This window comes from Micropterus dolomieu, linkage group LG13 (genome assembly GCF_021292245.1).
Source record: "Micropterus dolomieu isolate WLL.071019.BEF.003 ecotype Adirondacks linkage group LG13, ASM2129224v1, whole genome shotgun sequence".
Lineage (NCBI taxonomy): Eukaryota > Metazoa > Chordata > Actinopteri > Centrarchiformes > Centrarchidae > Micropterus > Micropterus dolomieu.
In genome coordinates, this window is record NC_060162.1 from 14878654 (window position 1) to 14893807 (window position 15154).

The window sequence follows — 15154 nt, forward strand, 5'->3', positions numbered from 1 at the left end:
TGGAAGAAGGTGCTCTGGTCAGATGAAACCAAAATCGAACTTTTTGGCAACAATGCAAAACGTTATGTTTGGCGTAAAAGCAACACAGCTCATCACCCTGAACACACCATCCCCACTGTCAAACATGGTGGTGGCAGCATCATGGTTTGGGCCTGCTTTTCTTCAGCAGGGACAGGGAAGATGGTTAAAATTGATGGGAAGATGGATGGAGCCAAATACAAGGCCATTCTGGAAGAAAACCTGATGGAGTCTGCAAAAGACCTGAGACTGGGACGGAGATTTGTCTTCCAACAAGACAATGATCCAAAACATAAAGCAAAATCTACACTGGAATGGTTCACAAATAAACATATCCAGGTGTTAGAATGGCCAAGTCAAAGTCCAGACCTGAATCCAATCGAGAATCTGTGGAAAGAACTGAAAACTGCTGTTCACAAACGCTCTCCATCCAACCTCACTGAGCTCGAGCTGTTTTGCAAGGAGGAATGGGCAAAAATTTCAGTATCTCGATGTGCAAAACTGATAGAGACGTACCCCAAGCAACTTACAGCTGTAATCGCAGCAAAAGGTGGCGCTACAAAGTATTAACTTAAGGGGGCTGAATAATTTTGCACGCCCAATTATTCAGTTTTTTATTTGTTAAAGTTTGAAATATCCAATAAATTTCGTTCAACTTCATGATTGTGTCCCACTTGTTGTTGGTTCTTCACAAAAAATTACAGTTTTATATCTTTATGTTTGAAGCCTGCAATGTGGCAAAAGGTCAAAGTTCAAGGGGGCCGAATACTTTCGCAAGGCACTGTATGTCCTGGTATCTAGAATATTTCATTGTTTTGTGGATGAAGGAAGTTAAAGCAGCTGTAGGGTCTGTGTTTGACCATTAAGCCACATGCAGCCCTGAAACCTCAGGCCTGATAGTTCCTGAACCATAAGACGGTAGAACACCCAGACACCTTTTTTTTTTTTTTTAAAACACACACACACACCTGGAACTATCCAACAGGAACTAAATATAGTCCTTGTTCATCGTGTTTGAAATGCGGGTTTAGTTCCCCAATTCTCCAAAAGGCTATTAGTTCCCTGGGAAATTTCCTGTGGTGGGAACACCCAATACGATTTTTTTCGATCGAGAACAGTGTGATGGTTGGACTCAGCATGGCTGTGTTTATATGTGGCTCACTGTTTATCTTTACTCTACCAGCCAGACGCAGTGTTTATACCTGGCAGCAGATGGGGGTGACTACGTGACATCTCTCATTTTGTTTTCCATCATGAGTGACAGTACACACTGCATGTTTAAAGAAAAGAATTCATAATAAAAGGAAAAGATGCATAAACCATTTAAAATAAAATTTCTTGCATAATCATTCAATTAATTAACATAATTGTCAAATCGATCCCATATAGCTAACATGATTAGGATATTGCCACTTGCATTTAACTGAACATTATTTTTGTTGTGTATTTTCCCATCTGCATCTTCATTTCTTAAAGTTACTGTCTGGCCATGAGTCATGTTCGTGGTACAGAAGGCCAATTATACATGTTCACTGACCTTAACTATGAAAATCAATTTTGCCAATAGAGCTTTAAATCAAAGTGCAAACAGGCATACCAAAATCAGCACTGACACAAGAATATCCTTAAAAGCACTTACTGAACTCTGTCCTGGGGGTTGGCTTTGCGCTTCCCACTCACTGAAGAGGAAGGGTCCAGAAGGCTATGCTCCCATATGGAATTAGCTCCATTGCCATACAGTGTCTGGACCATCTAAAACATGAAACCACAAGCCATTCACATACATACATACACACACACGTGCGTGTGTATATAATATATATATATATATATATTTATGGCTAGTGTCCCTGTCTTCTCACCTGTAACTGGGAGGATGGCCATGGAGAATGAGTCAGATGCCGGACTTGAGAGCTGTGTCGCCCCAGACCTCGATGGATGCTGCAGCACTCATCGCAAATCAACACACCCCTGTTAACGGAGGCCCAGCGTGGCTCTAGGATAAGGAGCACATGCTAGTTAACCTAACGGTGTAACGTTAGATGATTAAAATTAACGATAACAAAACCTTAAACTGAAGCACTTATGGCACATTAATTAATCGATTCTAGTCAGACTTACATATTCGCTAATAGTAGCAAATCATCTCCAGGTTAGTTGCTTCCAAACACACATCCACAATCACAAATCAGTCTTAGCGAGCTAGCTAATTTAAGCCAATTAATCTGATTAAACCGAAACGTTAACGTTTAACAATATAACAATTCAGGCAAATAGTTTCCGAATCAGACAAGTTAATGTGATACAGACAAACAGATACGACACATTTTAACAAATGTTTCCACAAGAACAACAAATACAACCATTTCACTTAATCATCTAACAGTTAGCTGGTAACTGCTAATTAGTTATCGGCGTTTGGTAACGTTAACTAGGTTAGCTAACCGGACGTGTGGTAAGTTTTAATAAGGGCTAGCAGGTTAGCTGGGCAGCTAAAGCTAGCTTATTTGACATCCTACCCGGAGCACTGCAATCAGCGCAGACCTCTCTGCTTCGTACTCGCTTTGACATCCCTCGATACAAATCCTTAGAGTGCGAGAAAGACAAATATTTAAGGATACGCTAGGACACAGCTAGACAAAGGTAAGATAGGATAGCCCGCCCTAGCAGATTGTACTTATCGAGTCTTCTCGCTGGCAAAGCCAACTGTGCTCGTCTGCTCTCTCCCCTACTGTTGAACAAAGCAGTGTCCCATTCCAACACTCACACAGCCTCCTCTATGGCCCCTTGTCTGCTTCCTTCCTCGTTTCCTTTCCTTGTCTACCCTATGCAACTAGGCTATATATCGACCAACTCACTGCTATATGTGATTGGGGCAATATCAATGCTGGTCAACCTTTGGAATAAAAATATTAACTTAGCTTCAAAAGATGAAAACCTGGTGTTGGGGGTAGATAAAATAATTCACAAAGTTCACTTTTACCAGAATCTGGTTGCCTCTGTCCTCCAGTGGTGGAAAGTACATTCACATAGTTTCACTTCATTCAAGTATTGTATTTGAGTAGGCGACAATTCTGAAGTAACCTACTTTACTTAAATATCTCCTCTTAATGCAACTTTAAACTTAAACTGCACCACATTTCAGAGGGAATTATTGTAATTTTTAGAATCAGAATCAGAAGGAGCTTTATGGCCAAGTAGTGTTTTACACATATGAGGAATTTTCTGTGGTGATAAAGTGCTACACGTAGACATACATACAGTCAACATAAATAAATGTAGAAATATATAAATATGGAATGGAAGAACAACGTTGCAGATATATACATGTGCATTATTCTGGGTCTGTGCCGTGCAGAAGTAACTCAACGGAAGAGAATATTGTGTAGCCTACATAAATATATGAACTGACAACATAAAAATATACAACAACAAAGATCAACAATGAACAACAAATGTGTGCAACTTGCCAGGTCTGTGCCCCACATGAGATGAAACAGTCATGAGATTAAACAGTTACTCCACTATAGTTAGGCTACCTGGCAGCTAGTAACCATAGTCATTTTTCAGATTAAGATATCACATACTATGATCATAATATAAAATATGAGAAATTATTTAATATGAAACTACCCAACAATATAGGCAATAAAATACCTTTGTTAAAAGTAGGTCCTTCTTGACCAGCTACAACATTAAAATGCTGCTAACACATTAATTCACCAGAAATAATAATATAGTCTAATAAGAATTCAAACCCCAAAATTGGACCATTCTGCATATTTTTCCTTTAATATTTAAGTGCATTTTGCTGATATACACTTTTTTATAGGGTTTATACCTCTGCAGCTACAACATCTAGGCTATACACCTATGTATCCTATTTCACTGCCCCATAGCCTATTTCATGTCAAATGTGACATAATTCCAATTTCCAACATCCTGGCTACATATCTAGCAGATCAAACCATCATCTCTACTATATTAAAATCATGCTGTGAAGATTTGATTAATAATGTGACTAAGAAACTTTTAAGGAACACCAAAACATCAAAAATATGTTATTCTCAAAATAGACCTGGGGACTTAAAAGTCCCTGGTATTTTTGGTCGAAAAAGCGCCTTTACTTGACAATAAATAGCCCACACCTTACATTTCTTTTCTTCAGTGAGGGGACAACGTGTGAGTGGTCTTGGCGTTGTATCGCTTATATATATGTATAGGCTACTGTGACTTTAAAGGGGTGGTGGTTCGCTCAGAGGTAACAGATAGGTTTAATTTAGTCGCTAAGAACACATCGTACATCTCGGAGCCTCTCTGCCTTTTAAGCATTGCTGTCTACATTGCTTTCTGGACATTTTTCCCTAAAATAAGCTGTGCGTGTCAGCCGCTACACCCTGCACGGAGCGATGGGAGGTACAGCCGCCTTTATTATTATTTTCCTGTGGTGATCCTATCATCATTTATTTCCGATACGGCATCTGATCAGGGTTATGTTTTCTCCCGTGACAGAGGCCGAGACGCGTCAGAAATTGCTGCGCAATGTGAAGAAAGAGGTTCGTTGCATTTTTATTTCTTTCCTGCTCATCATAGTTTGTGTTTACTGGCGCTGTAAGCAAGACACTGTGTGTGTGTGTGTGTGTGTGCGTGCGTGCGTGCGTGTGCGTGTGGACATCGTTCATCTGGGTTGAGCCACGACTACGCCACACCACAGGCTTGTTTATCATAGAAATGACCATTCCGTTTACACAGTAAGAGTGCATGCAAGTAGGCTACCAGTAAAATTGTATGTGCTGTTAGACTGGCGTAAGATCATGATGACGATGATGGTGATGATGATGATGACGACAATGATACAGATGATGGTAGTGATGATGATGATTTTATAGACGTGTGTGTGTTGGGGGGGATACAACACATGTACAGATTATTTCATATTAATGCAATATCAGTTTTTTTCTTATGCTCTCTCTCTCTCTCTCTCAATTCAATTCAATTCAAATTAGCTTTATTGGCATGAATGTGTAACAACAATATTGCCAAAGCATCATACATACTACATGTCTCTCTCTCTCTCTGTCTCATAAGGGATAACAATTAAACTGACATTCCCATAACATAGTAAGATGGTGACCTTGGCATCTTTTTCATTGGCATTTTAGTGTGTGCTCTAGCAACCATTAAATGCAACAACAAAAAAATACTACCCAAGCTGTGGGATTCATTACTGAATTGTGAGCCATTTGGATATGGATGTCCACAGAAATTAAAGAAAGGACACCACAGACCCTTCCAAACTGCTCAGTGACTACATGACTCCCTAGGGATGTAAAACAGCATGTTTAATTCATTGCTGAGAAAGCCGGGTACTTCCAGGCTTATCGTGTCCGTGCTCCCCCTCACCTGTGACTCATTGCCTCATATCTATGACTCTGGTGCTACATCCTGCAGCAAGGAGGGGCTCAGCTGGGATATAAAGATTTAAAATGCAACATATAACTAAAATAATGGATTTTTATTAGTAAATCCATGGATTTTAAATTTTGAGTTCAGGTTGCTATAGATGTTTATGTATTACAAAGCAGACTTTTCAGGTTGTTCATTCATAAAAACAATTCTGTGCTATACAGACATGGCATCTGATATTTTGTCCAATAAACATTGTTTAGTAACTGTAATAGTGTGCTGTTTCGCATGTCTCATTCTGTGGATATACAGCAACAAATTGGCCCTCTATGTTAATGTAAATTCAGTTAATTTTACAACACACATAAATACTTTTTAGAATATTACCTTTTCCAAAATCTTTCCTAAGTTAACTGAGAAGGTAAATCCCCTGATTGTACACATCAGTTCTCGTCATTAGGATATGTATGATGTCTTCTGTGTCTCTGGAGAAGGTTTGTCAAGTCAGAGAAAACAACCCTGATGATGACAAAAGGGTAATCTCAGGTTCGTCTTGGAGACTACAAATGTATTAAGAAAAGTCTGATTTCTAAACATGGTGCTAAGATGTATGTATTTACCTGACACCGAGGGATCTTACACTGAGATACAACAAAATTATGGGAAGTGAAGAATGCAGTGTTTTTGGAGTTTGACCCATAATGAACTTAAATACAGATATTTCAGCCTCTGCTTCGATTGTGACCATTTAAAAAAATCTGTTCTCCAACCTTATGGAAGTGCATAATCAAATTCCCAGAGTACCCCTTTAAAGGAAGCAAGAAGAAAATACTTGCACTTCTCTGATAGTGACCTTCCTCAAAGATCAGTCCTAGGTGTCTTGAACCAAACTCCTCCAGAACGTCTAGGAAAAGTCAAAAGAGAATGTAATGAAGGTGTTGTGGGACTGTGCTGCTCAGTATTACCTCTTGCAAAGTCATCTCCCACTGCTTCATGTGCTTGTAGTTTTGACACCTTTGTGGCCTTATGCAACTGTGTCAGACAGATTACGTTTGGTCTCACTGTGTACCTTTCTCTCTTAGGTGAAACAAATTATGGAGGAGGCAGTAACGAGGAAATTTGTGCACGCAGACAGCAGTCACATCATATCCTTCTGTGGTAAATGTTTATTTGCACTAAACCTATTGTGTTTACATTGCACAGGGAGCTATATTTCTTTGGCAGGGTGTTCAAAAATTCAGGGTACATGCTAAGGCCTTTTTCATCAGCTTTAGGCTTATTAACTTAAGAATAGGTATCATAGGCTACATACAATAGGGCTATACAGAGGGCGACGCTATAAAAAAGCAAAATAAGAAAGAATCATTTTGTGGCATAATTTTGTTTTGTTTTAATTTTAATTTTCTCAGAAAAACTGTGCTTTTTTGCCTAAAATAGTTCAGCCTTTTGTATCTAATTTCAGAGATATTAACACAGGGCATGATGTATTAAATAGTACAAGTCACAGTATTGGTTACAACCACATTTACATGTACAGTGCAGCATGATGGTTGCCATCAGTTTGTGTCAAGCCGGCACTTCCTACGAGTTCATCCTCACAGTGCAAAATGATCCTCTACAGTCTGTTCCAGCAATGTAAAACCTAACAATTTCTTTGCATAATGCTATTAGTCATGTCTATATTTAATAAGGTGGATGGATGGATGTGTATTAAAGTAAACTAACACCCTTTAAAAATGTTGCTACTAACCAGGAGAGAGGCGTGTGTGATTCACATCCCTCATATCCTAGCAACGATAGACAGTGTTCGGCAGATTTCATTCTATTTGTACTTGTGCCACCTGCGCTTGCCTTTCACCTATTAAAAACATCAAGGCTTTCCCAAAGAGGAAATTATTTTGTGCTCATGAGATAAAAAAAAAAACCTCAAGGGCAAATAAAAAAATTCCACCTCAAAGAAAACAAATACATGAATTAAACTGAAATCTAAATCAAATATTGGCTAATATTCTGTGTGTTTGTGTGTGTGTGTGTGTGTGTGTGTGTGTGTATAGCCGTAGTGGAGGCCTGCGTGCTTCATGGATTAAAGCGTCGTATTGCAGGCCTGCTGTGCAGCAACAAGGTTGCAGCGCTCTTCATGAAGGCGGCAAAAAGCTTTTTGCCTGCCGAGGAACTCTGCCACAAGGTCCAGGAGCTGGAACAGCTCATTGAAAACAGGTGAAGCGTTAACTTCCACCTGTGAGAGGCCAGTGACATAAAATCATTATATGCATTCTTTCCTTTCTAGTCTCACAAATCTTTTCTCTTTGTGTTCTAATTTTACATGCTTTAATGCATCCTAATGCTTTGTTCTGTCCTATGTGTCTTTCCCAGTCTAACAACCTTTACAGACATCTCATCTGTCTGGCTTGTTTTCTGTTTTTCAGCAAGCAGAACAATTCTTCACTGAGTAATGACCGCGGCCGGCAATCCAAGTTGGCCAACCTCCCCCCTCAGGCACTAAAACACCTGTGGATCCGAACTGCACTTATGGAGAAGCTCCTGGACAAGATTGTCCTGTACTTGGTGGAGAACAGCAGGTATTGTTATACATTATTGAATGCCATTATTATCTGCTGACTATAAAAGATTATCTCCTTCATTCAATACCATAATTTTGCCTTAAGTAGTTCTATGTAGGAACCGATTCCTTTACTGATTTCAAAAACAGCTGAAGGTGTCCAACCTATTTCCAACCTTTTTGAATTTTCAAACATTTTATTATTTTATAGCTGTTGTACAGATCTCACAACTATGATATGTGAACAGAGAGTTTTTAAAATTAAAAAAACATTCTAAATATTGTTTCCGGCAGTGCCTTCTATGAGAAAGAAGCCATGCTGCTGGATCCTGTGGATGGACCAATTCTTGCATCTCTATTGGGTATTTATAAACTCTGCACTAACCCATAAATAGACTACACTAGTACAATCAGATCTTTATTTTGCCTTACTTTCAGATTATATGATCAATTATTCAAAACTTGGTAATATCTGAATGACTTCAAACTGATTAGCCTTGTTTTTACAGTTGGCCCTTGTGCTTTGGAGTACACCAAAGTTAAGACCGCTGACCATTTCTGGACAGACCCATCTGCTGACGAGCTTGTGCAGCGGCACCGCATCCACAGCGGCCACTGTCGGCAGGATTCACCCTCCAGACGGCCTGCCCTGGTTAGACTTGAAGATTTTAATCGAATAACCAGCTGTAAACTACTGTATGTAATGCCATCTGTAATACTTCTGATGTCTTCTTAACCTGGATCAGATCCAGAAGAGGCAGTCCAGTGGGAGCATGGATGATCGCCCTCTCATGTGGGTGAGGGATTACGTTGAATCACTCCACCAAAACTCCAGAGCCACACTTCTGTTTGGAAAGAACAATGTCCTAGTGCAGCCGGTATGAGTTTTTTCCTTTTCAGTGTATCTTTCCTTTTTTAATACAATCTGCTTCAAGAGAGGGAATATTAAGAGAGGCATGCTGTGGTTTGAAAGCTCTTACATGTCTCTGCAGAGAGATGACATGGAGGCCATCCCAGGCTACCTTTCTCTTCATCAAACTGCAGACCTCATGACACTGAAATGGACGCCCAATCAGCTGATGAATGGCAATCTAGGGGAGCTAGATTCTGAGAAAAGGTTAGTTAGAACCCAATCTAATAAGAATAAATCCTCATTTTTACACAGTTGACTGAATGGCTCCCATTCTCTCATGCTTCCTTCAGTGTTTATTGGGATTATGCCATGACAATTCGTTTGGACGAGATTGTGTATCTCCACTGTCATCAGCAAGGTAAAGTAACCCCCTCATATTTCTTTAAGAACATAAAGCAAGAGTTTTACAACTTTCTTACCTTGTTATTTGTTGTGTTCATTTCTCTAGTGAACAGTGGTGGGACAGTAGTTTTGGTGAGCCAGGATGGGATCCAGAGACCTCCTCTACATTTCCCCAAAGGAGGCCACCTCCTCCAGTTTCTCACCTGCCTGGAGACCGGGCTGCTACCTCATGGACAGCTGGACCCACCACTCTGGAATCAGAGAGGAAAGGTCAGCATGTAACAGAAGATAGAAAAACACTTCTATAGCTTCTCATTTTCAGTATTTGAGGCAATAACTCTAAAACTATAATCTGTTGTAACAGTTCATATTACTACTATTTACAGTTAGCATAGATGAGGACATTGCATTTCCATTCACAGGGAAAGGTTTTCCCCAAACTGCGAAAGAGGAGTCCACATGGCTCATGTGATTCTGTGTCAGATAAGGAAGACGATGAAGCAACCGATTATGTGTTTCGGATCCTATTTCCTGGCAATCAGATGGAGTACAGTAAGGGTCTTTAATCTTCCTGTTCTGCCTCCCTGAGCTAATCTAATAAAGCATCATTTATAGATTACATCTACGATTACATTATTCTCTTAATACTGATGTACAGTTTAGACAGTTTCAGTTTAGATACATCTGTTGTCATCTGTCTTATTCATTTCTCTCTAATGCTGCATTTCATATCTTTTTCCTGCCTATTTAGTACCCATGTGTCCATTTCACATTATAGTCAATAGGAGACTTTGCATGGACATGCAGTAATTTGTCTGCCACATCTCCATCTCCATCCTCTCACTTGGTTTGTTTTTTTCCATTCCATATTTCCACAGTTTTTCTTATTATTTGCAGACATGCACTTTTATGTCCAATCTATTGGAATTTCATCTGGTTTTCAATTGCTTATGATGATCATGATAGTAGGAATGATAATGATAAGGCCTATTATGCCGTGCAGTGGCTCTGGAGCTGATGGACCAGGGCGTGAACATGTGGCAACCGACGCCCAGAAAGTCCTCGTGCTCCTCCTGCTCACAGAATGGCTCTTCTGATGGCTCTCTGCTTAATGGCTGTAATCAGGAAAGGTACGTTGTTCCCATAGACATACTCAAATCGAAATTCAAATTACACCATTTGACTAAATTAGGCATTTCCCTTTCCTAACAGGGCTCCCTTAAAGCTCCTTTGTGACACAATGAAATACCAAATAATCTCCCGAGCTTTCTATGGATGTGAGTACAAACAAACAATTACTGGGGGTTAACATTGATTAATTGGAGAATCATTTCATTCAAATTGTTCCTGGTGAAACATTAGTTCTTGTCAATATGATAATGTGCATCTTTTCTCTCCAGGGCTTGCATACTGCCGCCATCTGTCTACAGTTCGTACCCACCTTTCTGCTCTGGTCAACACCACTATAGTTGACCCTGATGTGCCCTGTGGTGCCAGTGGAGGCCTCTCTGTGGAGGTCTGGGGCAGGTTCCTTAAGGACAGCACTGTAAGATTCATACTGAAACACCAGGCCATAAGATATATTTAGATTTTATTTCATTACGGTAATAAATAGTTATTTTAAATTGCGTGTGACCAGACTTTATCTTGTTCAGGCGTATGAGGAAAAGGAGATACACAGGCTTGTATATTTTGGTGGTGTGGCTCCTTCACTACGCAAAGAGGTCTGGCCCTTCCTGTTGGGACACTATCAGTTCACCATGACTGAGAAATGCCGGCTAGAGGTATTTGTTTGTGCTGTCAGACAGTATAATTTTAACATCTGTCTTTACACATGGGGTATGTTACAATCTTAGTTTACACAAGGTTTCTGTTCCAGATTGATGAGCAGATGCGGACAATGTATGAGCAGACTATGAAGGAGTGGCAAGGTTGTGAGGCCATTGTCCGTCAGAGGGAGAGAGAGAAACATGCAGAGGCCCTCGCCAGATGTTCGTCTGGAGCCAGTGTGGAAAGAGGACCAGTGCAGCGGGATTCGACTATCAGTACAGATGCAAGTTTGACCTCATAGCATAAAATGTGCAGCATTATGTAACCATTGTCACCACAGGCAGAACACAAAAGGGACCTGTTTGTTGTGTAACAAAGACATTTCTAAGCAAGTTGGCTGACAGTTCTGCTTTTTGTCTCTTGTGCGGTGCTTTTCCCCAATCCAGTCGTCTCTCAGTAGCAGCTCAGATCAACAGAATGCCCACTCGCAAAGTGATTCAAGCAGTAGCGCCCAGGTAGTTTCTCATGAACATGAACATCACAACAACAGTCATCTCCAGTAAAAGACCATACCATTGTTTTTTTCATGTAATAGGTGTTAGCCCACATAATACAGCTTATATATAGTTTACTATAGGCTAATGTCCTCAAATTTCCAAAGCATATCATAACTTCATACCTTTCATTAACATTTTATTAGAATCAAATTGTTTGGAATAGGTAAAGAGTCATAGTAAATATTTTGCCACCTTTATTCCTTGTCTTATTATTATTATTATTATTATTATTATTATTATTATTATTATTATTGTCTTTGTCTTATACATTTTTCAGCAGTAATGTTATGTCTCATTTGTAGCTAATGGGCTGAAACATGCAAAACCACTGGTGTAACCCTTCAATAGTTGTCCATTTCATTGCTACGGGATACAAAATGTATTGCATGCCCACCATTTTCCTTTGGTTATCAGGTGTTTCTATCAGTTGAGGCAGTGGATCCAATTGAGTCCAGGGCTGAGGAAGGTGTAGTACAGCACAGCAGTCCACTGAAGGACATCATGAGTGACACTGCAGATCTACAACATCCCTCCTGCAACCCCTCCTCCCAAAGCCTGTCAAATCAACGTCCAGGTTCAGAAAACAATCCTCTTGTAACGGAGTCAGCTGCTGGATCTACAACCTCTCAGCAGACAGTGGAAGCATCAGAGGTCTTAAATGAGAAAACTACAACTGGATCAGAGCCAGTAGGGGAGAATGTAATGGGCCCTGTAGCCAAGGACAAGGTTTCAGAGACAAAGATGGAGACAGTTTCAGAAAGTGAGGTGGTTAAGGACTGTGGGATCAGTAAGTCTCAAGAGGCATCTAAATCTGAGGAAAAACCAGAAGTCAAAGAAAAAGATATAACAACAAATGAGCGATCTGAAGATTTAAAAGCAGTAGACACAAATAAGAATTTAAGATGTATTCCAGAGAACACTAATGTCCTAAAGCTAGAAACAGAGATTCATAACGAATATTTCCAAGCACCTCCACTTGGGCAGACCCTGACCTTCCAAGCACACAAGGGCAAAGATCTGGAAGTGGAGCCATTATGTCTGGCTACAGCAGAAAAAAATACTAATCCACCGACTGGAAAAAAGCCAGAGATTCCTGCAAAACCTGAAACAACTTCTGACAAAAACACATCACAACTGACAAAGGCCTGTTCCACGGAGTCAGAAAGAAATGATGCTGAAGCAGCAGTTTCTGACTTGGCTGAAACCAAAAAAGCTGCAGAAATTCCGTTTGAGAAAGCTGGTTCAAATTCACCTGTCAGACACGTACTGAATGCTCTTCAGTCAGCGTCAAGGGGGAGCCTTTCATTATCATCCCACTCACGGCAGTCTCCAGACACAGCAGATTCAGACGACTCTCCTTCTGCCCTGGAAATGGAGGAGATTCCTGCAGGGATAACATGTGTGACCTCTGAGAATATCAAGGCACGGCCTTTGGCAGGCCTTGCCGCACCCCCTATCTTCTTTGCACAAAGAGAGAAAATGGCATCAGTGGACCTTGTCCTAGATCACCATCTGGACACAGCTTGTAACACCAGTCCTGAGGGCACCGACTTGGGCCTTTCGGAAGATGAGCCTGAGATGGAAAATGTGCTCACTGAACCAGAGTCTGCAGAGGTCGGAGGAGACACCAAACATGATGAATCCTCAGAAGAACAAATCTATTCTGTAAGCATTGCACATGACACATGGCATACTTCTTTTAATCATAAGCATTCACTAACAGAATTCACTATTATTTTTGTAGCAAGAAACACTGGACATGTACTTGATCAATTTACATCGCATTGACAAAGATGTCAGACGTTGTGACAGGGCATATTGGTACTTCACTTCTGAGAATCTGGACAAGCTGCGTAACATCATGTGCAGGTAAATCTGTCACCAAGCTGAACATCTCTGAAGTTTGTCTCAACCCAAAACAAAAAATCTGAAACATCTGGTTGTCTTTGTAGTTACGTGTGGCAACATCTGGAGATAGGTTACGTCCAGGGCATGTGTGATCTGCTGGCTCCTCTGCTGGTTATTCTGGACGATGGTCAGTGAAACTTTAGTGCAAACTCTGTTAGTATACACTTTTCCAAAATGCATTTAAATGGCTAAACTGGTACCTTTTTAAATGTGTGTGTGTGTGTGCTTCCCAGAGGTCATGGCATTTAGCTGTTTCACTGAACTGATGAAGAGGATGAACCAGAATTTTCCTCATGGAGGCGCCATGGACTCTCACTTTGCCAACATGCGTTCTCTTATCCAGGTATGTACAAATATCTGCACAAACACAAAGTATGAATGCATGCATTCAAGTAAAAGCTATGGTTTAATGATGCGGTTTTGTCTTTATACTAAAAGATCCTGGACTCTGAGCTGTTTGAACTGATGCAGCAGAACGGAGACTATACTCATTTCTACTTCTGTTATCGTTGGTTTCTGCTTGACTTCAAAAGAGGTGATGGGAAGCGAAGGCCTCGTGACATTTGTTTGAATTGCCCATTACAGAGCCAAATTTAGCATTTTACGTAACATGATACTGAATGTGATCTGCTTTCTTTCTGTCGGTTGTTGCACAGAAATGGTGTATGATGATGTGTTCTCCGTGTGGGAAACAATCTGGGCGGCCAAGTACACCTCCTCTGAGCACTTTGTGCTCTTCATTGCTCTGGCACTCGTGGAGATGTATAGAGACATCATCCTGGAAAATAACATGGACTTCACAGACATCATCAAGTTCTTTAATGGTAAGACGATGACGAATGATAATACAAATGCTACAATATGATGGAAGCAATTGCCAATTGCCAGAGCTTATTCATAACTACACCAGGCTAATATATCATTCTAATAATCAGTTGGAGCAAAGTTAACCAGTTGATAAAGATGATATTATAGCTCAGATAATTTAGGATACTTTCAAAATAGGAAAAAAAAAATGCTATAACAGGAAATGTAAAGCAAACTTTACTTACTCAATATTAATATATCAATATTAGTAAGCAATTAACCTTTTTAAGTCACACTGATTTTTATATTCTCTTCTCAGAAATGGCAGAGCGACACAACGTCCCGCAGGTCCTGATGATGGCTCGAGACTTGGTCCACAAAGTGCAGACTCTCATAGAAAACAAGTGACGATGCTGTTTGGCTGCTGCTCCCACGTTTCCTTGTGCTGAATTGTTTCAAGATACGGACACGCCCACATAACAGTCATGTATTTAAGGGGAAAGGAATCAATGTTAATGAAATACAGTGATTGGTAAGTACTGAAAAGACTGGTAATTAAAACTGCTCGTTATTCTAAGACAGTTGTGCAACAGCTTCTCTCCGGTTGCTCCTTTCTATATTCAGGAGATGCAACTATTGCCAGTAAATGTATTTTTAAAGTGTTATTGTTCACCTAGTGAATGTACCCTTGTTGAAACTGCTTCAGGATGTTATTTATTTTGCCTTAAATCTAGATATTTTTTCAGGGATACCACAACCAAATTCTTCATTGTATTGTCATTCCACATATTTCACGAGGTTAACGTTGTTTAATAACTACCATGCATCTTGTAATACACTTGAATATATTTCCAGTATTATTATTTTGCTGAA

At 40.1% G+C, this 15154-nt stretch overlaps 2 protein-coding genes across 5 annotated transcripts in view; one reads left to right on the forward strand and one right to left on the reverse strand.

Annotated features, from left to right (window-relative positions):
* The window catches only part of git2b (G protein-coupled receptor kinase interacting ArfGAP 2b), a 19278-nt gene extending 16523 nt beyond the window's left edge, over nt 1-2755 (reverse strand). The window contains exons 1-4 of one of the 4 annotated variants that reach the window (XM_046066333.1): nt 2696-2755; nt 2538-2604; nt 1881-2014; nt 1658-1770 (exon numbers count right to left, since the gene is read on the reverse strand). In XM_046066333.1, coding sequence (XP_045922289.1) covers nt 1658-1770; nt 1881-2014; nt 2538-2589 — 299 coding nt within the window. In that variant the 5' untranslated portion in view covers nt 2590-2604; nt 2696-2755. Of the gene's footprint in view, nt 1-1657; nt 1771-1880; nt 2015-2139; nt 2295-2537 lie in introns of those variants that run through there. The other 3 variants (XM_046066334.1, XM_046066335.1, XM_046066336.1) reach the window with 3 other exon arrangements.
* A 1756-nt stretch (nt 2756-4511) lies between these two features.
* sgsm1b (small G protein signaling modulator 1b) lies at nt 4512-15154 on the forward strand. Its single transcript, XM_046066339.1, has 24 exons — nt 4512-4574; nt 6507-6582; nt 7479-7641; nt 7851-8003; nt 8279-8346; nt 8494-8636; nt 8731-8862; nt 8977-9101; nt 9188-9255; nt 9346-9509; nt 9662-9791; nt 10243-10369; nt 10452-10516; nt 10640-10785; nt 10895-11023; nt 11119-11292; nt 11456-11524; nt 11981-13231; nt 13311-13435; nt 13519-13601; nt 13708-13817; nt 13913-14009; nt 14131-14298; nt 14601-15154. Exons 1-24 carry the CDS (start codon nt 4512-4514, stop codon nt 14687-14689), a joined length of 3918 nt encoding a protein of 1305 aa, XP_045922295.1. The 3' UTR covers nt 14690-15154.